A 25845-nucleotide genomic window follows, 5' to 3' on the forward strand; every position below is an offset into this window, starting at 1 on the left:
TCATGCCACTACCAGTACCCTCTGGAAAAAAACGTGGTGCTAGTGCTAGTGCTACCGGAAAGAGCTGTCTTCCATCCCTAGGAAAAAACTGCGATTTTTTTGAGAAGAAAGAGGATGTAGAAGCGCAAGGAAACTTGTTGCAAGGGAAGGAACGAGCAAAATTTGAGGAAAAGGTGAAAATCTTAGATGAAAGAATGGTACTACAGAAAGTCTTGGATGATGATGATGAATCAGATATTGAGGAGGAGGAGGAGGATGATCAGGAGTTCTTGGCTAGTAAACATTCTGAGGAGGAGGAGGAGGAGAACACCAGCAATGACAATGTTAGTCAGATTGCAAAACAAACAACTACTTACCAGTGCCAGCAGTATTGCTGGTACCCTGTCCCCTACACCATTTGAACATCCACACGTGACTAAAACTACTACTACTACTACTACTATTTCTACTACTAGTATGAAAATGACAACAAGTATCCAGCCTAGAGTAAGGAACAGTACAAGGACATCAAAGATTTGGAATCATTATCATGTTGTGGCTGACCAGAGATTTGGACAATGTATCCATTGTAAAAAGATGGTGAGCCGTGGAAGAATTATTGGACATCTTACTAACAGCAACATGAAATATCACCTTGAAAGAGAACATAGAGCACTGTTGCTTGCAGAAGAAGCTGGTCCCACCGTGCTTACCCAGGCTTCAAGTAAAGCAACAGGGAAGCAGCCACAGAAGGAAAGTAGTAGTACTAAAGAAGATACAGATTGTGTGCATCTGCAGAAGCAGCAGTCTTCTCTTCCTCATCCCCAGCAGCAGCGGCAAGCTACCATGGAGCAGATGGGGTGGTGTTCTTCTGCAATGTCACAGAGCAGGAAGCAGGCAATGTCCAAAGTGGGTACATGACATATTGCTGTAATGATTGCTTTGGATGATCAGCCACTGCAGATTGTAGAAAATGAGGGATTTAAACAGATGCTCCATTATTTCGCCCCTTACTACAAACTTCCTTCAAGAAGTACATTTAGCCATCAGGTGCTTCCTTCCCTATACAGAAAATGTTGTGCTGAAATGCAGATTGTGATGGCAAGGGCAAAGGGGAGGAGCATCCATCTCACCACTGATGTTTGGACTAGTATGAATGCAATGCATGCATATTTGTCTCTAACAGCACATTGGTGGCAGCGGGATGAGGCATTAATACCTGTAAGCAGCATTGGCAGTGGCAGCAGTAGCACCAGCAGCTCCAAAAAGGTTTCGCCAGGATACCATTGGGCTTTACTGCATGCTCAAGTGCTAGACAAGAGCCACACTTCAGAAAATATCTTACACGCAATTCAGGGGATGATGGAAAGATGGAATGGGCTCCTTAGAAGCAGTGATATGGAATGCTTAAATGGATATTTCATTACTGACAATGGTTCCAATATTATTAAGGCTCTGGCTGATGGTGGATTCAATGGCATCCGATGCTTTGCACATACCCTGCATCTGATAGTGAGGGATGCTTTGGGGCTTAGTGGCAAGGAAGGTAGTACTAGTTGTAGTAGTCAACTCCTGAAGCGGTTGATTGAAAAGTGTCGCAAAATAGTTGGATATTTCAACCGCAGTGTAAAAAGTGGGAAGCAACTCAGAAAGAGGCAAATAGCAGTTGGCGCACCTTTGCACAACCTTCTTCAGGATGTGCCTACCAGATGGAATTCCACCTATCTTATGTTGGAGAGGTTGTCTGAACAGCAGACACCTCTTCATGATTTGACAATGGCAACTGAAATTGGATTGGAAAATCCTCTTGGATGTCAGGACTGGACAAACATTGCACAGATGGTGCATGTCCTCAAGCCTTTCAAAGTATATACTGATGCATTGAGTTCAGCTAATGCCACTTTGGGTGGTGTCATCCCTGTAATAAACTATCTGGAGGAGGTATTAGAGGAATTTCTGCATCAGCCAGATTTCTCTAAGGAAGTGTTAATGCTTGTTAAATGCTTAAAAGAGCAAGTTCAAAAAAGATTGAAACCTCTCATGCAAAGGGATTGCTATATGTTAGCCACGATGTGTGACCCACGTGTGAAAGGCAGTATTGCTCTCAAGAACAATGCTCTTATACATTGGAAAAAAAAAGTTGATTACAACGGTTGAAAACATAATGTCAAACAGGGTCTGTTCCACTGGTAACGATGAAAAAGAATTAGTATCATCCTCTCAGTCTCCAACTCCATCCTGCTCAAGTACTAGTATGATCAGCTGCTCCCCTACCCCTTCCATGACACATCAAATTATTAGTCATTCCAAGTTTAATGAACTGGCTGCCATGTCACAAGCAATCACATCAGCTGTTGGCAGAAGAGTGACTACTGAGTCCTACCTGCAGGAGAATGTTTCAGAAGTGCATGTTAAGAGTTTTCTGTCTGAGCCAATTCAGAGCATGGACTCAGATCCCTTGAGATATTGGGCACAGAAAGCTTCAATGTGGCCTGATCTTGCAATACTAGCACAGTACTTTCTTTCCTGCCCACCAACCAGTGTGTAAAGTGAAAGAGTATTTTCAATGACAGGGAACATAGTGAGTCCACACCGTGCACGTTTGTCTCCAGACTTAGTCGAGCAATTGGTTTTCATCAAAACAAACTTTCCACTGCTTGGGTATCCAAACTTTCCCTGTGACTGGGAGGAGTGAGCCTCTTGTCGAGGCCCAAGATCCAAGGTCAAGGGGTGGAAGAGAGGCTTGGTTCTATGCAGCTGTGCTCCCCGCATCGCTCGCTGGGGCGCCCGGCAGTGCCGCTACCACAACACTGCCGCTGCTGCCTCTTGTGGCCCCCAGGAGAAGCCAGTCCAGGAGTCACAAGACATGAACACTCTGTCCTGCTGCGTCCCCGACACAGGCTTCTCACTCCCAGGCTCCTTTCCCCCATTGTCCACCTCTGAGGCAAGCAAGTCCTCGCTGGGTTCCTCTGCTTCAGCGTCCATCTCCGACAGCATGATTGTGTGAATGAAGTATAAAAGAATTTCAGGCCAATACAATATTAAATTGCACTTACAGTGCACAGAGAGGTTGCTAGCTAAGTAGCTAGTGGCTGCCTACTAATTTGATATTATTATTGATAGCTACTACTAGTAGTAGCTAGCTATACCTGTTACTGTCATATCCCACTACTGTAACAATATATTGATTAAAAAAATATATACAAACACCCTTGAGTGTGTGTGTAGCTGTGTACTGGTAATGTATGCAGAGACTGCAGCATAGAATAGATACACTTTGATACCAAACTTTTCCATGTGTCCTAGGAGCCCATTTAAAGCAGAGAATGTATTTTAATGCCTGTAATTCTGCCAGTCCCAGTATTGTTGTTCATAGCAATACTAAGTAATAGTAAAGTACTAACAGACTACAGTAACTAACTATTAACTAACTACTACTAGTACTAGGACTAAGAAATCAGAATCATGTGGAACAAAAGGCCTTAAGAAATCCTAATAAAAAGAGAAAACTGAGCACCCAGAAGTTGTACATTTCTGAAGGATTTTTTGTTCATGATTCTGCTTTCTTCTTACTCCTACTTTAGTATCACAAGCATTACATTTTCTGCTTCAAATGGCTGTCTTGGTCATGCAGCAATTTTTGGCATCGACGTGTGAGTCATTGCAGTAGCTTGAGTGCTGCACACTGCACAATATTGCATTGGCCAGGTTGAAAGATGTGTGAATGGTCAGTAGCCATGGTTGAAGCCTTGACGTTGGCGCTACTGCTCACAAGTATACAACTTGTGCTAATTCAGCCAGACTGAATGTTTTATGGAAGTGTATGACTGACTTAGTTACTACTACTAGTACAAAAACACCGAAATTTGATGGATTATAATAGACATACATCTGTATTCCGTACATGTCTGCTCTCTGTAATTTAGTATTACCATACTATTTAATTTTATAATAATTAATTATTATTAGTTAAATAACTCAGAAATAATATATAAAAAAGAACAAACATTTTCAATAATAGTATATAATTTATTAACAAATTTAACTAAAGAAATATATTTTTATTTTATTTGCAATAAAAAAAACAAAAAAAAACAAACAAACAACTGAAGAGGAGTCCAGGGCAAGGCGAAATATGATGCCTTGACTTCATGATGTTGCAGCAGGGTGCCGCCCCCGGAGGAGCCTGCTCTGGAGCAGAGGGAACTGGCACCTCCTCCTCATGAGGCATCTCGTGAGGAGGAGAAGCCATTTCCCTCTGCTCCTGAGGGGCCTCCTCCAGGGCTGATAACCTCCCCTCCACATTGCTGACACTGTCCTGCACGTCTGTGACCTTCTGCTGCAACATCATGAAGTCGGCATCATATTTCGCCTTGAACTGCCATACTTCCTGCAGGATCTCCTCCAGCTTTGAAAACTGTGCACAGCATTTACAGCTAGGAGGAGATCCTGGAGGAAGTACGGCAGTACTGGTACTGGTGCTTGTGCTTGGCCGCCAGGCTGCCGCTGCCAGTTGTTCCTCTTGTCCTGTAAAGAAATGTACACAAAAAAAAAATTCAACATGAGACACAGAACAATACATTACATACATAGTCATATATGGCAAATAAATAAGCAACTACTGGATGCGTGCGAGCAAGTTTATAAAATAATCTACCCCTTACTTAGTTTATTGACCTTGAGGGTTATAGAAAAATGAGGAGTCCATCGCAGGGGAGAAGGAGGGAGGGGGAGAGTGGAGAGATATCAAATCAATCAACATAGATTAGAGATAATACATAATTTGAAGGATTGGAAGGAGAAATAATAGAGTCACTCTCAGGTTAGACAGAATATGATGGTAGGAGGTACACTACAAACCTCTTCTTTTCTTTCTCCTTCCATTCTTTAGTTTACTCTCAAAGCCACTCAGTGTCATTTAATATACACAAATAAATAAACACATCCCCACATTCCCCACCAACTATAACTGACTGATATGAAAAAAAAAGATTTTGTTTTTCAGCCTCAGATAATTTACTACTGTACTGGCCAAGATATATTATTACCTAGACCACTAGCCCTTGCTGGTGCCTCCGTCCTCCTTTGGTGGCAGCTCTGCCTCCTGCTAGGCCCAGGAAGCCCCGCCTCGTCCCTGCCTGGGTGTGGTTCTGTACAAGACAAATCAAAATTCAGAGAACAACAGTTAAAATTTTAAAAACAAGAATGAGATCAGACACAATGATTCATTCACTGTTATAGTAAACAAACATAATTAAACACAAATTCCATTACAATTAATTGAATAATATTTGTGTAATGTGTTCTTGTGTAGTATTCTGAAAACAACCTACCAGGCAAGGGACGGCTCAAGGTTCGGCGAACCTCCTCGAGCATCCTACCCTCGTGCAGTCGCAAATGGCGACCTGAAAATTAGAGGAATATACAGGAAAAAGAATAACATTGATTAATTATTACAACATGCCCATGTTTTGCCTTGACCTACTAGATTATTTTTATGCAACATACAAAAGTTAGTAATAACAAAATACTATTTAATTTATATTTCAATGTGGCATTCAAAATCCCAAATACCACCATTTGAAAACGATAAATATAAATATCAATAATATACCACAGATAATTTTATTTCCTTTGTAGTCTAGTTATTAGTAAGTATTAGTAATAGTATAGTATAGGGTAAGGGTGGTACACTAGAAGCTAGCTAGCATTTCAGTTCTTTTAAAATATATTTACTTAAAATTATAACTGTTATTACTTATATAATTATAAAGTAATTATATATAATTATATAGTAATAACTACTATAACTCACTCTATGCTACTAGCTACTGTAGCTAGTATTACTAGCATACTCTATTCAATTTTCAATGACAAAATAATATACATAATTTATAATTAAATAATATGACCAACATTATTTCTCACCTTTCTTCTTGAGGTCTTCAACCTCACGAGGGTAGGAGGCCCGCCGGCAAAACTCCTCCTGGAGAGAGGCCCAGGCAGCAGTCTCCCTTTCAAGGTTTGGCCTGCTGCCTTGGGGGGTGTAGAGGTTACTCTCATCCAGGAGGATGAGCCGGGCCAGGAGGTCCACGTCCGCCCGGGTAAAGCGGGGCTTCCTGGATCTGTCTTTAGAAGCTGCCACCTTGGAGGAGGACGGCGGGGAGGACTCAGACTCCCTTTCACGTTCCATCCTACCATGAGAAAATAAAAAAAGAAGATGAAAAAAAGTATGTGCTATAGGACAGCTGTTTGTTCAGAAGCTCACACACTAATGCAGGGAGGGGCTAGGCAGCTCCCCCCTGTCTGTGAAGCCAGCCTCTCACTAGTAATGCAGGGAGGGAGCTGTCTCAGCCTTCACCATCCTCCCCCTCCCCTCCCCCACACACCATTCACTGGCTGGGACATGGGGGAGGGGAGGCGTGGGGGTCAGGCAGCTCCCCCCTGTCTGTGAAGCCAGCCTCTCACTAGTAATGCAGGGAGGGAGCTGTCTCAGCCTTCACCATCCTCCCCCTCCCCTCCCCCACACACCATTCACTGGCTGGGACATGGGGGAGGGGAGGCGTGGGGGTCAGGCAGCTCCCCCCTGTCTGTGAAGCCAGCCTCTCACTAGTAATGCAGGGAGGGAGCTGTCTCAGCCTTCACCATCCTCCCCCCCCCCTCACCCACACACCATTCACTGGCTGGGACATGGGGGAGGGGAGGAGTGAGGGTCAGGCAGCTCCCCCCTGTCTGTGAAGCCAGCCTCTCACTAGTAATGCAGGAAGGGAGCTGTCTCAGCCTTCACCATCCTCTCCCCCCCCTCACCCACACATCATTCACTGGCTGGGACATGGGGGAGGGGAGGAGTGAGGGTCAGGCAGCTCCCCCCTGTCTGTGAAGCCAGCCTCTCACTAGTAATGCAGGGAGGGAGCTGTCTCAGCCTTCACCATCCTCCCCCCCTCACCCACACACCATTCACTGGCTGGGACATGGGGGAGGGGAGGAGTGAGGGTCAGGCAGCTCCCCCCTGTCTGTGAAGCCAGCCTCTCACTAGTAATGCAGGGAGGGAGCTGTCTCAGCCTTCACCATCCTCCCCCCCCCCCCCCCCCACTAGTGACACTGACAATCTCTGTGTTACACTTTTTTTTCACTAAATTAACATAAAATAAAATGAAGTACTTTGTGTGTTAAACTTTTAATTTCCCCTAATGTAACTTCATTTAATATTATTTTTATATTATTTTATGCTACTTTACCGAAAAAAAGTACATTAACTATTTAACTTAACCAACTAAGTAACTAGTAAAGTAATACTGTAGAATAACTAAAACAAAACCTTATATATATATATATATATTTACAGTGGTAGAATGTAGTGAGCTGTTCACTTCAATATTCAATAATGATTATGAATCTCTTGAGTCTCGAGTCACTGACTGAGTCTCTTGGTAATTTTATTTATTAGTGCGTGTATTTGAAGCAAAATGGCCCCTGGGGACCCCACAGAGCATGCTCAACGTAGTGCGCACTAACATTTAGTTAGTGCGCACAATGCATATGTGGGCGCACTAACTAAATGTTAGTGCGCACTAACTCCGGATGAGTTAAAGTAATGGTTCTACATTCCCATTGGCTGTCTTCAAGGTGAAGCAAACCAGTGGGAACCCAGAACCATACCTCTAGCTAACGAACTCCTTATAAATTGATACGTTTTAACTTTTAAGTTGCAGTTTATGATAGTGCGCACTAATGCCCCGGTAGTGCGCACTAACGCACTGCTAGTGCGCAGTATGCCCGTTAGTGCGCACTAACTCCATTCGTCGGAAAAAAAAAACCCGACACGTGGGAAAACTAAATTTTTAAACAAAGCAGCCGACCGAAGCCCGAACCCGATACCTAAAAACGATGCACATCTCTACTGGGTATGGGTTCTGGAACCAGGCAGGGACTGTAGCAGGACTCGGGTACTGGAACCAAGCAGGTACTGTAGCAGGCAGGCAGAAACCAAGCAGGTTCTGTACTAGGCAGGCTGGAACCAAGCAGGTACTGTACTAGGCAGGCTGGAACCAAGCAGGTACTGTAGCAGGAAGGGAGTGACAAAGCCAAGCGAGTCACTCCGGGGCACAGCGCAACAGGAAACCAGGAAGCTAAGCCGTTGCAAGGCGAGGGCTGGATGACCGCAGCCGGCTTATCAAGGCCGTGGCGTCTGACGTCAGGAACTGGGCGGAGTCACCACTGGCGGGAAACGGGCTAGAAAGGCGCCCAAGTGGCGCACGCACGCGCCTAGGAGCAGGGCGTCCTCAAGCACCTTCGCGGCGGCGCAGCCCCAGCGGGGATGCCGCTAAACAGGCCGCAAGCCAGGGCTCCGGAGGCGGGAGCAGGTCCGGAAACAAGGAGGTAAGGGCCTGGCCGCGGTGCTCGCGGCCAGGACCGCAACAAATAGAATATCCAATTTTTAAAAAATCTTTTTTTTTAATTTACTGTTTTGAACTATGTTTAAATGTTTCAGACATCAAATAATACCTAATATTTAAAAATAAAGATAAAAAATCTCAAGCTCTTTATTCCTGGGAACATTTAATGTCCAGTCATCCTAAGATTGTTGTGGATTAGGAGATGAGAATTGGATGCACAAACTTTCTTCTTCCCTCTCTCTTACACACACGGACAGAAGCACCTCTTTCTCTCTCAAACTTAGGGGCTGATCCAATAAAGTGCGCTCTGGGCGCACTGTATAACCCGCAGTTGGACGCGGGTTAAATAGGCGCTAATTCACCCCCTAATGCAATAGGGGGATTAGCGCCTATTTAATGTGCCTCTGACAAGGAGTGAATGGGATAGCGCGCATCACATGCAAATGCATGTGAATGAGGCTGTTTCTAATTCACTCCAATGTAAAAAAATGTGCGTCTCAGATGCACATTTATTACTCAGCTATTAATACCTGCCTGGATAAAGAGACCATAAAATAGAAACATAAATGTGCAGACAAATACTGAACTGGAAATCACATCAAGCCAGAATGGAGCAGGCGTTAATAGCTGAGCGCATTGAAAAGAAGAACAGAAAAGCTGAAAAAACTGCTTTTCTGTACTTCTTTTAAAAGTTTAAAAAAAAACAAAAAACCCAGTTGGCCGCATTGAAAAATCGACGCCGATATGCTCGGCGTCGGTTTTCATAACCAGCCGGCTGCATTATGAAAACAGACGCCGAGTTTATCGGCGGTGTTCATAACCGGCAGAACCAGTAGAACGTGACCTCCTAATTACAATATAGCATGGCGCCTCCCTTGCGGGTGCTGTGCACACATTTAAAAAGTCGGCGCTGACTTTTCCGTGCTTTTTTTTCCATTGGCTCCATAGACAGAATATATTTCCTCTCTCTCATACACAGACAGACAGCAGTAGAAGCATGCTTCCTCTATCTCTGTCACACACACACACACAGAAGCACACTTCTCTCTCTCACACACACAAAAAGAATAACCCCCTCTTACAATTGTGCCCCTGCTTTTTCTTCACCATACAGCCTGCCTCTCTCTCCTTTCTTCAGCCTGCCAGCCCAGGCTCCTGCAAAGGTCTGCAGCTCCTGTCCTTGGCTCTGGCAGCAGCCCACAGCTGAGCAGCTCCTTTTTTTGGTTTTGCCAGCCTACAGATGTTTTCATCGGCCCCTCCGGCCTGGACTCCGGCAGCAGCCTGCAGCTCCAGTCTTTAGCCCTGCTAGCTTCTCTGTAGCAGCCTGCAGCTGAGCGGCTCCTTTTTTCAGCTCTGCCAGTGGCCTCAGTTGTTTTCTTTGTCCTCACCAGCATGGGAGAGACAGGATGCAAAGGAAAGTGGCCAGAATATTTCTCACTATCATGGTGCTGCATAGAGGAGGGGCACTTGAGGAGAGTGGAAAGCAGGAGTTAGGCCCATGCTACCACAGTGTTGCTTGAGGAGCAAGGGAGAGCAGGTCCCATGACTCGCACGGCTGCCGCACTAAACTTTAAAAGGAAGGATTCACAGAAGAGAATTGCTACTGTTTTTTTAGGCACAGCTGATCTGCAGGTATGGGGCTGCTGCAATCAACACCAACCACATGGTTGGGATGAGCAGCCCACCAGGGCATGCCTGAAACCCCAATAGATCAATCTTCCCCTGTTCAATGCATCAGATCCTAGCCTAATTTCTGATTGACCTGAATGCCCAAGGGAGCAGAAGGAAACTGCAAAGGTTTCCCCCACTTCCCCCAAAAATATATTGGAAGTCCAATATTTCTACCCTATCAATAATGGAAGTTTTGTACATACATACATATATTTTAACGTCAATATTTCCAAATGAATCCCTGGTTATGATACTCTAAAACCACACAAAAAGGGTTTGGAATAGCATATGTTTGTAACTTCAGAGCAGTAGCACACAAATAAATCACAGTAAATCATAATGCAAAGAATTGTATGTCACAGATTAGAACACAACAACAAACTGGGAGAATTAATCTCATGAGGCACAGTGTAAATGTACTGGCTGCTAGGTTGCCCCTTGTCATCAGGGGCCCTCAATGGGCCGCATTCAGTCCATCTCTAGCCTCTGCCTTGAAGGCTGTATCACACAGCAAGGTCAGCCCCATTGAAGGGGTCTGAAGGCTACAACTTGACAAAGGCCAACCTGAAACTCCTGCCAAACAGGACTTCATGTACCAGAATTCCCTGCTTCATGACGGGTTTACTTACTGTCTGCAATACAGCTGTAATTAGGACATTGAGAAACTCTCTGTCAGCACATTGCACATTTTCATTTTTTTGGCTTCGCTGTTCTTATTCTCTGATAAGCTTTCACTGCTGTAACCTAGATTAGAACAATGGATGTATTATGTGACGGGCTGTATTGCTGCAGACTCGCAAATTCCTTTCCAGAACTGCAAGTCCCAGCAGCCTCTCCTGCAGAACATGGCAGAAGTTTCACGAAAGTTCCAGGGTGTCTAGGGAGGGGGTCAGTAGCCCCTTCAGCCGGAATATGCTTGCTCAGCAATGCTTAGAACGCATGTGTAAAAGATAAGAACTGTAAAGTGCATAAGAGTCTGCTCCTGAAGGGGAGGGGCATGCAGTTGTACTAAGCCCTTGTCTTAGCTGCATCTTGCTGGCAATAAAAGTCTATCTTTACGGATCAGTTGTCTGGGCCTCCTTTCTGAGATTAGAGACGGTTACATTTGGCGAGCCTCAGCCAGGAGGTACCGGGGACGCTATTTTAGCCCCCCAGTGGGTCCGGTAGTTTGGTGGCGGAGCGATCCCCCAGACTTACCTGGTGAGTGGCCACCGCTGAGTTCAGCGATCAGGTTTCTGAGGGGACCGTTCCACAGAAATTCTTCTGAGACCTCTGGGCTGGTGATCCGGGAAGAAGGCTTTCGTGACGATCGGAAGAACCCTGCAGGCGAGTATTATGGGGAACAGTGGATTAAGTGAAGAATAGATAAAGATTAACGAGTAGCCGGTCCGTCCCCAAGCGGACCGAGGGGGCCTTGATCACACCCCGCGCAGTGTTTTAGTAGGAATCCTGTTCCGAAAGCCACGCGCATAAGAGTAAAAATAGTGAAGTGTAAAATAGCGGGAATAAGTTTCTTGTTGTGTGAAAGAGAGTGCATTTTCAGCTGAAGGTACCCTTAGGAAAAATTTCTATTGTGGTAGATCGGTTAGACAAATTTCTTTTTATGATCAAATGCATTATTTCTTTTGATCTACTCTGGTGATGCAGACTATTTTTACTTAAGGAAAACTTATTAAAAGTGATTGTGAATTATTCATCTGTATATGTGTACTGAACAGCGGCAGTTAGCCTGCGAGCATGGAGCTTGCAATCTGTTTTTTTGTGTGTCAGGTTTCTGCTGTAGTAAATGCATTACAATGTTATGGACAAAGCGCTGGGAGCTGGAGGGTTAACTAGTTAGGCTGGGCAGAGACTGCTTCTCAGCGGGGCAGTTTAACCCCTAAAACATTTCTCTGGTACGTATGGGTTTTCAAATTATTAATTAAGGATTGTGATGTATGTAACTGCTATCTGTGAATTGCAAGCACATGTACCAGGGATTTTTTTTAATTGTTTTTAATTGTTTTAAACCCTAATGGGAAGAGATTTTTGATTTACAGATGCTGCACAAGATCCTTCATTACTTAATCCAGAGAGTTAAGATATTTTAGTTTGTTATTAAAGTAGAGATGTGTTTCCTGCATTCAATGTATTAAAAGGTAAACTTTGAATGTGTCAATTATAAGTAAGATATTGCGCTTTGCATTTCCTTGATTACTCACAAGATGATCTGTAGTTTACAATCAGACCATTGCATATGTCATTTGACAGACAATATGATGGACATTTTATAGCAGCAAATTCATTATTACAGTACAAAAAATGTAATTGTGGAATGGTGGTGCGTTCCACTGCGTGTCAGTACGTAGTGCGTAGTGCATTCAATATGGCTGTGCGTTTCAATGCTGGCGTTGTTAATCAGAAGTTTTCAGTTTTCTCATATCTTCTATCCCAGTGTCCTCCCTATGCTTATCCTTCACTCGATACATCCACAGGTTAGTCAATTATTCTCTAATACCAAGTAAGAACCAATTATTGTTCTTACTTGTTTCCTATATATTATCTGTTATTTAAAAGTTACATTGGAACGCATGATAAAGTATGAACTCTCTTTTGCTGATGCAGTTTATTTTGAAGCTGTCTCTGGGAAAATTAGAGGAGAAATGATTAAGAATGGGACCTTTGTTAAAGCTTTGTTAAATATGCAGAGTATAGCAAGCGGCAAGATAAGACAGCTGCAGTTCTGACTGTGGGAATTACAGGATGCCGTTTGTAAAAAAAAAACAAAAAACCACAGAGAAAACAAAGACTTTATATTAAAAATTTTGATTCAGTGGCAGGCGCAAGATAAGGATTATTGGAAGTTGTGGGGAAGAAAAGGGGCCACTATGCAAGATTAGGAACAAGAGCAAATATAATTCTGCCCAAATGACGAAGTAGTGGCCCACACACACACACACACATATATATATATATATATATATATTGCAATTATGTTCTTTTACCACTGGTGGGGGCTGAGCTCTGGCTATTACCATATGTTCTTAGTGTTTGCAATGTAATTGGTACAAGGCTTCCAAGGGTTTGATCATCACTCCTGCACACCTAAAGCCTGCAGATCCAGGTTGACTTTATTGAATTAACCCGATGCCAAACTTACAAGTATGAAGGAAGCAATGTTTTGCAGCTTCTCAGCCTCGTCAGAACTGATTTGCCTCCAGGCGCAGGTCATCTATTCAATTTCCAGATGGACTGTGATCTTTTCATCGTATTTTGAGATGTATGGGAACAGGGATCAGGAAGAGAAGAAAAGGGCCCGTCCCTGCAACCAGGAACTTAATAATAGACCCGACATCCGAAAGAAGCTGCAGAAGGCCGAAGGCTTTGAGGGCATGAGCCTCAGCCAGTTAAAAGCTATAGCAGACCAGGTATGTAGAGATAGAGAAGTGGAAGAGAAAAGAGAGAAGCAAGTAGACATATGAAGGAGAAAGTGACTGTTAGCCGCTGCTCTCGAGGACACTCGGACGGAAGGAGCCAAGACAATAGCAGACCGCGAAGAGGAGGGGGAACAAGACCCCCCCTTTGGGAAAGAATCAGTGTGCGTACTGCAAAAATGAAGGCCATTGGAAGAGAGACTGTGAAGAATGGCAAAAGAAATACGGGAGCCCTGCAGTGAATACTAACGACAAAAATGGACCTGCACCGACAAAAAGGGGCCGAGGAGGAAGGAGATCGGACAACCCCCACTGGCAGATGGCGGGGGAGGCGACAAGGAGCATACAGCCTGAAGAGACCGGGAGGGAAGAATCCCCACTGACCCTCTGGTGGAGATCCACGAGGTAACACAACAAAAATCAGGGGCCTGTTGGACTGAGAGGCCAACGATCTGTCATGACTGCACCAATCGGCCCCCCCGATGAAAGAGACTGTTTCTATAGTGGGTGCCTCAGGTCAGGTACTCACTGCCCCTCTGCAGAAAGAATGAACTATACAAGTAGGTGGGACCATGGTATTCCTTATCGGACGGGACCTGCTGTGTAAACTACAGACCACATTGAGATTTCAACCAACAGGGGAAGTTAAAGCCTCCTTCGGGGACCATCCAGTGATACTCATCTGCCCCCTCAGGGAGAAATGGAGATTACTTCCTCAAATACCCAGAAGACACCCCATCATCGACAGAGACGGAATTTGTCCTAGAGGATTAGTCGTGAACGCCCCCAGTCTGGATCGAACTAAAGCAAGGCGCCCAAATAGTTAACCAAACCCAATACCCCGTGCCATATGCCGCCAGATGCAGTAATCGGATCTGAGTCAGAAACACCTGAAGCAGGGAGTCCTGGAAGCAACCAGACCTGAGTGGAACACGCCTTTGTTACCAGTAAAGAAACCTGGTACTAACGACTATCGACCTGTACAAGATTTAAGAAAAGTGAATACTCAAGTGGCAGATTTGGTGGCACTCGTGCCAAATCCATACTCAATCCTGGCTCAAGTTTCTTCCAGCTCCAAGTGGTACAGTATCATTGATCTCAAGGATGCTTTCTTCTCCGTTCCAATAGCGGAGGAATGTCAGAAAATTTTTGCCTTCACATGGGAAAATGCGCAAACTGGAGAAAAGCAGCAATATACTTGGACTCGCCTACCCTACTCTGTTCTCAGAACAACTGGCCAAAGACCTGAAGATGTACCAGGTCACACATGGGCCAGTTGTACAATATGTGGATGATCTTTTGACATTTAGGGAAGCATACCATGAATGTGCGGTATCAACCCTACGCTTGTTGAAGACTTTGTACTCGAAGGGGTATCGTGCGAGCAAAAAGAAAGTGCAAATTTGTGAAATAGAAGTAGAATATTTGGGTTTTCGTCTGAGAGAAGGCACTCGACGACTTGGAATTTCTTGTACTAGTTCTATAAGAGATCAACCTGTACCTACCTGCAAGAAAGAACTTCGTGCATTCCTAGGAGCCGCAGGATATTGTAGACCATTATATGATAAACTACGAGGAAAAGAATCGGAATCTCATCCCTTTCAATGGGAAGGACACGAACTAGCGAGACTGAACCAACTAAAAGAAGCCTTGATTGAACCCCCAGCTCTAGGGTTACCAGATGTACTGAAACCATTTCATCTATTCGTCGATGAAAAGAAAGGAATGGCCATTGGGGTATTGACTCAAACTCTAGGCTCATGGGAACGACCTGTTGCATATCTGTCAAAAGGAATGGACAATGTTGCTAAAGGATGGCCTGGCTGTCTTCGAAGCATTGCTGCCGCATGCTTATTAATACCTGAAGCCGTTAAATTAACATTTGGACAAACTCTGCAAGTGACAACTCCTCATACTATTCAAGGACTACTTGAAACTCATGGACCAAAATGGATGACTAACTCTCGTCTTGTAAAGTACCAAGCCTTACTGTGTGAAACACCTGAAATTCAAATACAAGACAGCAAAAACTTGAACCCGGCCACTCTTATGCCGGCACCTGAACCAGTTGCCCATGATTGTGAAGAAGTCATGACTACAATACATTCCAGTAGACCAGACCTGAGGGATCAATCCTGGCAAGAAGCTTGGACTTTATTCACTGATGGGAGCAGCCAAATCACTCATGAGATACGTTCTGCTGGATATGCTGTTGTATCCGAAGATGAAATCATTGAGGCTCAACCTCTTCCCCCAGGAACGTCTGCACAAAAAGCTGAACTAATTGCCCTTACTCGAGCTCTGCAGTTGGCAGAAGGACAAACTGTAAATATCTATACAGACTCTAAATATGCCTTCCTTACAATTCAAGTGCATGGAGCATTATAGAGGGAAAACAATTGAACAATGCATCAGAAGTACGTGAATTACTAGATGCAGTTTGGCTACCCTCGCAAGGTGGCTGTAATGCATTGCAAAGCACACACCAGGAAATCAAACCCTATTGTCAGGAAATCAGAGAGCAGATGAAGCAGCAAAAAGGGGCAACTCGGGAACCCTTCCAAGCAGTATTAATTGCATCGAATCATCAGGCTTCAGGCAGTCCTGGAGCTCATCACCAACGACTGCTTTCGCTCTTAAACTCTGGGCAAAACAAAATACCAAAATTATGACTGCAGTGTACCAGAATAGATTGGTTTTAGATTACCCTCTGGCCCAGGAAGGAGGGTTTGTGGAACATTTAACCTCTCCAATTGTTGTTTACAGGTAGATGACCAAAACAAGGTTATCCAAGACATCACTGATCGCATGGTCAAGATGGCACACGTCCCTGTCCAGCAGTGGAATAGTGCTTGGGACTGGACCAATGGATTCCGTGGTTGGTTTTCCATGATCGGTGGATTTAAGAGCTTGTTTGTTATCCCAGCCAGTTTAATTCTGTTTTGTCTTTTAGGACCCTGAATTATTCCTTTCTTGCTCAAACCGCCTTCGTCGGGTGATGAAGGACATTGCTGAACGCAAAACAGCCACGCAGCTCCTGTCACTGTACATGTATTCCTCTGAACCTATAGAACCTGTTTAACCATCCTCATGTTTTATCCTGGGCCATCTTCCCATACATGACAAGTTCGGGCTACAAAGGGGGGTGGAGCCAATAGGGCCCATCCGTCTCAAACCCGTGAAGAAACCATCGGACTGTTTGGGAAATTAGGGCCCTCTGAGAACTCAAATTGCTAATTTTTCTTGTTTCTGTTTCTTTTAGCTCCACAGCTGCGTTGTGATGGTGTGATACTTTTCATAGAAAATGATAAGTATCAAAGGGGGGAATGAAGGGGTCTGAAGGCTACAACTTGACAAAGGCCAACCTGAAACTCCTGCCAAACAGGACTTCATGTACCAGAATTCCCTGCTTCATGACGGGTTTACTTACTGTCTGCAATACAGCTGTAATTAGGACATTGAGAAACTCTCTGTCAGCACATTGCACATTTTCATTTTTTTGGCTTCGCTGTTCTTATTCTCTGATAAGCTTTCACTGCTGTAACCTAGATTAGAACAATGGATGTATTATGTGACGGGCTGTATTGCTGCAGACTCGCAAATTCCTTTCCAGAACTGCAAGTCCCAGCAGCCTCTCCTGCAGAACATGGCAGAAGTTTCACGAAAGTTCCAGGGTGTCTAGGGAGGGGGTCAGTAGCCCCTTCAGCCGGAATATGCTTGCTCAGCAATGTTTAGAACGCATGTGTAAAAGATAAGAACTGTAAAGTGCATAAGAGTCTGCTCCTGAAGGGGAGGGGCATGCAGTTGTACTAAGCCCTTGTCTTAGCTGCATCTTGCTGGCAATAAAAGTCTATCTTTACGGATCAGTTGTCTGGGCCTCCTTTCTGAGATTAGAGACGGTTACACCATGAAACCCTCCCTCACAGCTTGCTTGGGGGCCTCATCACTGAGTCGCCTTGGTTCCTTGCTCTGGCCAACCCTGTACTTTGTTCTTGCTTCCTTTGCGGCCTAGTAGGGACCTTCTTGCCTTGCACTTATTCTTGTTCTCAGTGTGGACTGTTCAGGGCTTCTTGACTTGTCCTGTTTTATTCCTGTTTGTCTGTTTTCCTGTTTGGGCCTCCCAGTGGCCCTCCTATTTCCTGTGGGTCTCCCAGTGGCCTAGCTTCTGTGTTCATGTCTTTCTCTTGTATTGTCCAGTCCTCCTGGTTGCCTATCTAACCTGTCTGTACCCTGCCTTGTACACCGTCCCAATTTTGCCCTTGTCTTACCTTATTCCTTGTTTTACACTGTTCTTGCCAATGTTTTCCCAGTCTTGCCCATACTGCTCCTGCCCTGCTTTGCCCAGCCTTCAGTCAAACTGATCTTTTGTTGTTGACCTGCACTGACTTCTGCCCTTGTTGTACTATTTCTCTGCCTGCCTTGATCTCTGCTTGGACTCTGACTCTGCTTATACACTGCCTGCCCTGACCATGATCTGCCTTGTCCCTGCCAGAGAAGTTCTTCTGGCCACTAGAACCTGAAGACTCAACCCAAGGAGGAGGTGGACGGCCAGGCAGAAGACCCTGCCCTACTCTGCTGTAGAGCCCTGGGGGATAATCTAGCACGGCCTTGTCCAGCCATGACACAGTTTTAGTTATACATCATTGTTAATAATGAAAAAGAAGATAGCAGTGCTGCAGAACAGGAAAATGAGCTTCATGTTCAATGATGAACTATGTATTTTCTGTAATCTATCATTTTACTGTTCTCTGTTGGAAATGCATGCCATGCAGTTGCTTTATTCTAGGTCTTTCTCCAGCTTGTGGTATTTTCTCAAATGTTTTATTTAAAATGAGCTAATCAGACAGTTAAATGTTTTGTCCCCCTTTTTTCAATCCTTGTATTATTGTTCAAAGAGTGAAAAATCTATCATGGCCCTTGCAAGGATCAACAGTGACACCTAGTGGCCAAAATGCTGTATTACAAATCATTGACATAGCTGCAGTACACAAATCTCAGGCAAATATCTTGAACTAGGGCGATTTTGTGCTAAATAAAACCCTAATCCTGTTAAGTATGTTAATCACTTGTATAGAGTTGTGATCCAATATAGTCAAAATCATTACCTCAGCAGGATTTCTCAGATATAAGCCAATGTAATAAAAAAGGCACTAAAAACCACATACATTTTTAGTATGGGGTGTCTTTTCATCACACAGTAAAAAAAAAACCATTACCACAGAATTCAGGAAATTAATGGCATGCAAATGGATGGTGAATAAAAAAAACCCAGACTAAACTGAAAACCATGTCAAAAATGTAAGTAAAGGTGAAAAGCAGCACTAAACACATGAAATATGCAGTAAAACCAGGTATAAAGTGAGGCAGATATATATACTGCTATATTGATTGAAAACTTTGTCCAAAAGAAACCTCAGGTGTGATTGGTGGGGCACTGCTTTCTATCTGCTGGATGAACAGTCCTCCTTGATGAAATAAAGAAAAGATAGCTTCATGCAGGGCCATTTTTTCAGTGCTGTGGTGTTAGGTAAGTTCTGACATTGGAGGATTTCAGATTAAGAGTGGTGGATGCTGGTAGTTTTCTGTGATTGTTTATTGATATGTCTTTTATCTTGCTGTTTCCCATCCTTTTGAGTCTTTTGTTTGTGCTTTTGAGTGAATCTGTTGAGTGGTAGTGTTGTTGGTCGGTGCTTGTCAGTCTTTTGTATTGTCCACTTTTGTGTTTTGGTTCCTGAAACAGAGTATGAGTCAGGGAGTGGGTGAGGCAGGTGAGTATTAAAGATGATAGGAAGAGCTTGGTAGGTGAGTCAGGGGAACGTAGCCAGGGAGGGGAAATGGGGCAGGAAGAAGGAGCATGCATGAGTAGGAGGAGAGAAAATAAAGAGTGAAGAAGCAGGAGCAGGTGGTTGGGCAGGAAATGGAATCAGATAGAGAGGGGAGGAAGAGGAAGCAGGTTAAAGTGAAGGTGTCAGAGCATGGGTAAAGAGGGTATGATAGAATGGGATCTGGGAGTGAGATTAATGCTCAGGAAGCTAGGGACCAACACCAGTCATCCAGAAGTGACAAGTTGCTAGGGACTAACAGCAGGAGAAAAAGCAGTAACTATGGGATGTGTGCTTCTCTGAAGAAGAGAAAGAAGCATCTCATCTGGCGGGTTTTTGAGAACCACAGTATGCTCTTTGGATCCAAGAAATCAGCAGCAATCAAGACGGAGATTTGGAATTCCATTGAAAAGAATATCAGCAGCCTGGCAGTGGTAATCAGAGCAGTTCATCAGCTGAAGTATCAATGGCAGGACACCAGGATGACTGTCAATGGTTAGCTGGGGAAGATGAGGAAGTCAAAGCACTAGAATTGAAGAGGCCCACCATGCACTGCTTAGCTGATGCTGCTGAAGGAGCTGGTCAGGGCAACTCTTAGCGAGAATCCATTGAAGGCATCCATAGAGGCACCAACATGAATGATGTGCCTGCTGTGGCATGGTTAAAAGGTGAGGTGAAAGAGGCTATTTTAGCCAAAAGATCTTCATTCAAAAATTGGAAGAAGGATCCATCAGAAGAAAATAGGATAAAGCATAAACATTGGCAAGTTAAATGTAAGACATTGATAAGACAGGCTAAGAGAAAATTTGAAAAGAAGTTGGCCATAGAGGCAAAAACTCACAATAAAAACTTTTTAAAATATTTCCAAAGCAAAAAACCTGCAAGGGGATCAGTTGGACCATTGGATGATCAAGGGGTTAAAGGGGCACTTGAGAAGATAAGGCCATCACGGAAAGATTAAACAATTTCTTTGCTTCAGTGTTTACTGAAGAAGATATTGGAGAGATACATTCTGGAGAAGGTTTTCATGGGTGATGATTCAGATCAACTGAACCAAATCACGGTGAACCTGGAAGATGTGGTAGGTCTAACTGACAAACTGAAGAGTAGTAAATCACCTGGACGGATGGTATACACCCCAGGGTTCTGAAAGAACTAAAAAATGAAATTTCAGACCTATAAGTAAAAATTTGTAACCTATCATTAAAATCATCTAATGTACCTGAAGATTGGAAGATGGCCAATGTAACCCTGTTGCGTTCGTGCCTGCTCTTTGCCCTCGCTCCACCCTTTCTACTTGTGTGGCGACTCCCTCCAGGTCTGAGGGAAAGCTTGCTGCCGTGGCGTCTCCCTGCAGCGTCTCTCCAGAATCCCCTGGTTGGCCTGATGCTGCGGATCCACCATGTTCCTGATGACGTAAGGGCACGCGCGCTCCAGGCTTTGTACCAGCAAGGGCGCGAACCTCGGGGGCGTCCCCCCATAGTGATGTCATCTGCTTCCAACTTAAAAGGTCTTTGCTTGCAACTACGAATCAAGTTAGCAAGGACTCGAATCATTCTCTTCTTGGATACGATTCGCCCAAGCTACTCTGCCTTCTTGTACTTACTAGAAATACCCGTTCCTCGGGGGCCTCGCTCTCTCATCTTGTTTTCAGATTGCTAAGACAGGATCCCTGGAGCCCATGGCTGAACCAGGGCATCGATTCCGTGTGAGCACGGGTCGCGCTTGCGGCTGAAGTATCTGGGTACTTGAGCGTTGGACTTGCCGCCAGTAAATCCATGTCCGGAATCCCCCAATGATCCACAATCATCTCGAAGGCCGTGGGTGAGAGCTGCCACTCTCCCGGATTTAGGCTTTCTCTGCTGAGGAAGTCTGCAATGATATTGTCCTTCCCGGCAATGTGGACGGCGGAGATGTCCTGAAGATTCACCTCTGCCCAAGTCATCAGAGGGGCGATCTCCCGAGATACCTGTTGGCTTCTGGTTCCGCCCTGACGGTTGATGTATGCCACCGTGGTGGCGTTGTCGGACATCACTCTGACTGCTCTGTTCTTCAGTCTGTGAGCAAATCGAAGGCATGCCAATCGGACTGCCCGGGCCTCTAGACTATTGATGTTCCACGCTGACTCTTCTCTGTTCCTTCTTTTTGAGAAGGTCTAGAAAAACCTGATGAATTGGAATAGAGGTGATGACCTTAGGGGCATCCAGGAATTGGAGCAATTCCATCATCTGGTGCCTGTCATCTTGTTCAGATTGAAGTTGGAAAGGGACCAACTCCGACATTTCCTTCACAAAATTTATGAAAGAGAGGTCCTCAGGGGGAGAACGCTTTCTACTCCCCGCAGGAGAGGGTGGTGAAGGCAAATCATCGGTGTCAGTAGAGGTATCATAAGGATCAGGATGCTGACCTGTAGGACCATGAGGGGGCTGAATACCTGAAGGCCCCGGTTGAGGTTCCGAGAAATTGGAAGGAATCACCGGGGGTATCGAGAATGTCCTCGATGGAATCGGTGCCGGCATCGAAGGAAGCGGTGTCGGCAGAGGGAATCGGTGTCGGCATCCTTGGTGGAGCTGATGTGCGTATCGCCCCCGAGGAATGTATCGGTGGCGAGGGACGACAAGGCACCAATGGAACTACCCCCGAAGGGGGAATTCGGTACGGTGTTTCTCCACCTGATGAGAAGGCTGTCGGTGATCCGGGTATTGCCGGTGGAAGGGCATTCATAAGCACTTCCATCCAGGCAAGCAGCGGTGCCAGTGCTGCTGGAATCGGATCGGTGACCGGTTCCACTCTCGGTGCTGGAGGAGTCTGGAACCGTATCGCTTTGTCGATGGCCTCCTGGACCAGCCGGTCCAGTTCTGCCCGGAGACCTGGGGTAACGAGACCCGGCTCGACGGGAGAGGGAGGCTGAGGCTGAGCCGGAGGGACCACCGTCACCGGTGGAATCGCGGCTCCCAAACCCCGGAGGGGTGAGGGTTGCCTCGGTGTCTGCGAGACAGGAGTGGAAGGTGCCATTTCTGGTCGAGACTTCTTTGGCAGAGGCTCGGACAGTGCGGAGGCCGATGACATCGGTTCCTCGACGGGCCGAGACTTATGACGTCGATGGCGATGTTTCTCCTTCCGATCCCCTCGATGATCAGGGGAAGGGACAGGAGTCGATGGCCGTGAAGTCATCGATGGAGGACGGTCACCGGAGGGCTGTCGATGATGAGACTTCGACGGTGCCGGTTCCGATGACGTCGATGCAATCGATGGCGTTGGGGTACGAGCATGGAAAAGGAGTCCCATCTTCTCCATTCTGGCTTTGCGACCTTTTGGTGTCATTAGGGCACATTTGGTGCAAGTCAGGACATCATGCTTGCTTCCTAAGCACAAAACACAGACTCTATGTGGGTCTGTGATTGACATAGTTCGGGTACAATCCGGACACCGACGGAACCCCGACGCCATGGCCATAGGCCAAAAATTTAGCCGCGGGACTGTCGACTGCCAACGGGCCTCAAGGGCCAAACTCGACAGTAGTCGACCAAACGACGGCAAAAACTTACCGAAGTTCCGCGGAGTGAAAACTTTGAAGAAGGGAGACCCCTGAGGGGCAAATTTTCTTCAGAAATGTAATTTTAGAATTCCTGTCAGGAACGTGGTTAAGAGCTCTTTGACCGCGTGGCTAGTGCTGCGCGGAAAAAAGAAGACTGAAGGGAGACCCCTGCTGGCTGCAGGGTTAGTGCCGTGCTGGGCATGCCCAGTAGGGGCCAGTCAAAGTTCCTGAAACTTTGACAGAAGTTTTCCGTGGTTGGGCTCCATCCTCGATGTCACCCATTTGTGAGGACAACCATCCTGCTTGTCCTGTGAGAAACCTTTTTACAATAGAAAATGTATGGGAAGAGCTAAAGAATCTGAAAGTGGACAAAGCCATGGGACCTGATGGGATTTACCCAAGGATACTGAGGGAGCTCAGAGATGTGCTGGCGGGTCCGCTGTGTGACCTGTTCAATAGATCCCTAGAAACGGGCGTGGTGCAGAGTGATTGGAGAAGAGCGGTGGTGGTCCCGCTTCACAAGAGTGGGAACAGAGAGGAGGCTGGTAACTACAGACCGGTTAGCCTCACTTCGGTGGTGGGAAAAGTAATGGAGTCACTGTTGAAAGAGAGAATAGTGAACTATCTACAGTCCGGAGAATTACTGGACCTGAGGCAGCATGGATTCACCAGGGGAAGATCCTGTCAGACAAACCTGATTGACTTTTTTGACTGGGTAACCAAGGAATTGAATCGAGGAAGAGCGCTCGATGTCATCTACTTAGATTTCAGCAAAGCTTTTGATACGGTTCCGCATAGGAGACTGGTGAATAAAACGAGAAGCTTAGGAGTGAGTGCCGAGGTGGTGACCTGGATTGCAAACTGGTTGACGGACAGAAGACAATGTGTGATGGTAAATGGAACTTTCTCTGAAGAGAGAGCGGTTTTAAGTGGTGTACTGCAAGGATCGGTGTTGGGACTGGTCCTGTTCAATATCTTTGTGAGCTACATTGCGGACGGGATAGAAGGTAAGATTTGTCTTTTTGCAGACGACACTAAGATCTGCAACAGAGTGGACACGCTGGAAGGAGTGGAGAGAATGAGACGGGATTTAAGGAAACTGGAAGAGTGGTCGAAGATATGGCAGCTGAGATTCAATGCCAGGAAGTGCAAAGTCATGCATATGGGGAGTGGAAATCCGAATGAACTGCATTCGAATGGGGGGGGGGGGGGGGGGGGGGGGGGGGGGGGGGGGGGGAGGGAAGGCTGATGTGCACGGAGCAGGAGAGAGACCTTGGTGTTATAGTGTCTAATGATATGAAGTCTGTGAAACAATGCGACAAGGCGATAGCAAAAGCCAGAAGAATGCTAGGCTGCATAGAGAGAGGAATATCGAGTAAGAAAAGGGAAGGGATTATCCCCTTGTACAGGTCCTTGGTGAGGCCTCACCTGGAGTACTGTATTCAGTTCTGGAGACCGTATCTACAAAGAGACAGAGACAATATTGAAGCGGTGCAGAGAAGGGCGACCAGAAAGGTGGAGGGTCTTCATCAGATGTCATACGAGGAGAGATTGAAAAATCTAAATATGTACACCCTGGAGGAAAGGAGGAGCAGGGGTGATATGATTCAGACTTTCAGATACTTGAAAAACTTTAACGATCCAAAGACAACGACAAACCTTTTCAGTCAGAAAAAAATCAGCAGAACCAGAGGTCACGAGCTGAGGCTCCAAGGAGGAAGACTAAGAACCAATGCATGAAGTATTTCTTCACGGAGAGAGTGGTGGATGCCTGGAATGCCCTTCTGGAGGAAGTGGTGGTCCAAAACTGCGAAGGACTTCAAAGGGGCGTGGGATAAACACTGTGGATCCATCAGGTCTAGAGGAAGCATATAAAGGAGGAGGCAGCAAAACACTGCACGGAGCGGCAGTAGCCACAGAGGCATTCACAGAGCGGGATGCCAGTGGCCAGTGGTTGGTGTTCCACCTTCATGGAGCGGAAGTATGGAGGGCTGCCATCTCCAAATTAAAAAAAGAAAAAAAACAACAAAAAAACAGGGATGGGTTCATGGGCTATAGGTATTACCAATTATTAGGCTTATTCAATTACCAATTATTAGGCATTTCAATATTAGATGATAGTTAATGTGACTTTCAAGGCATACTTCACTTTCAATGCATATCCAGCATGGCTCTCTGCTACAACGGCAGGGGAGAAGAAAAACTAATACTTCACACATATCCAGCATTGCTCTCTGCTTCAACGGCAGAGAGCTATGCTGCCGCTTAACCAACTAATCAAACTTAATATTTCACTTGGAAGCAGCTCCATCACTGCTCTCTACATTAATGGTGGGGGTGAAAGGGAAATAGAACCTAAGGTTAATAAGAGCCAAGAGAAACAGATTAAGTATGAGAAAAAAGAAGTGTGAAGCTTGCTGGGCAGACTGGATGGACCGATTGGTCTTCTTCTGCTGTCATTTTCTATGTTTCTATGTATATGCTCTATGATATTGATCTTTAGAATAGTTTCTACTAATTTTCCCAGCACTGAAGGCAGGATCATGGGTCTATAGTTTCCCGGATCGCCCCTGGAGCCCTTATTAAATATTGGGGTTACAGTGGCTACTCTCCAGTCTTCAGGTACAATGGATGATAATGATAGGTTACAATTTTTAACTAATAGATCAGAAATTTCATTTTTTAGTTCCTTCAGTACCCTAGGATGCATACCATTAAGTCCAGGTGATTTGCTACTCTTTAGTTTGTCAACCTGGCCTACATGTTCCAGGTTCACAGTGATTTGGTTCATCAGCTTCTTACTCTGTCTCCATCTGCTGGCAGAAGTGCACAATCCACTGTTGGGATTGGCCTGCCTGAATACACAGGAACTCCTTTGGGTTTTGCCCACTGCTTTCCTACTTCCCCTATAATTTCCCATTCAACTAACAACTCCTTGCAGTACTCTCCCGTTTTAACTGTTAGTTTTTTTGAAGCCCAAGCCTCTTGCCTTTGAATGAACATTCATTTCCTATGCTCTAATACTG

General features: G+C 45.3%; 1 protein-coding gene across 1 annotated transcript in view; it reads right to left on the reverse strand.

Annotated features, from left to right (window-relative positions):
- Positions 1-6172, reverse strand: part of LOC115088540 — a 57645-nt gene extending 51473 nt beyond the window's left edge. Inside the window, exons 1-4 of the mRNA XM_029596799.1 lie at positions 5908-6172; positions 5313-5384; positions 5028-5129; positions 4084-4506 (exon numbers count right to left, since the gene is read on the reverse strand). Of these exons, the coding sequence (XP_029452659.1) occupies positions 4084-4506; positions 5028-5129; positions 5313-5384; positions 5908-6172 (862 nt within the window). The remainder of the gene's footprint in view (positions 1-4083; positions 4507-5027; positions 5130-5312; positions 5385-5907) is intronic.
- Positions 6173-25845: the final 19673 nt, after the last annotated feature.

The sequence above is a fragment of the Rhinatrema bivittatum genome, chromosome 3 (assembly GCF_901001135.1).
Source record: "Rhinatrema bivittatum chromosome 3, aRhiBiv1.1, whole genome shotgun sequence".
NCBI lineage: Eukaryota > Metazoa > Chordata > Amphibia > Gymnophiona > Rhinatrematidae > Rhinatrema > Rhinatrema bivittatum.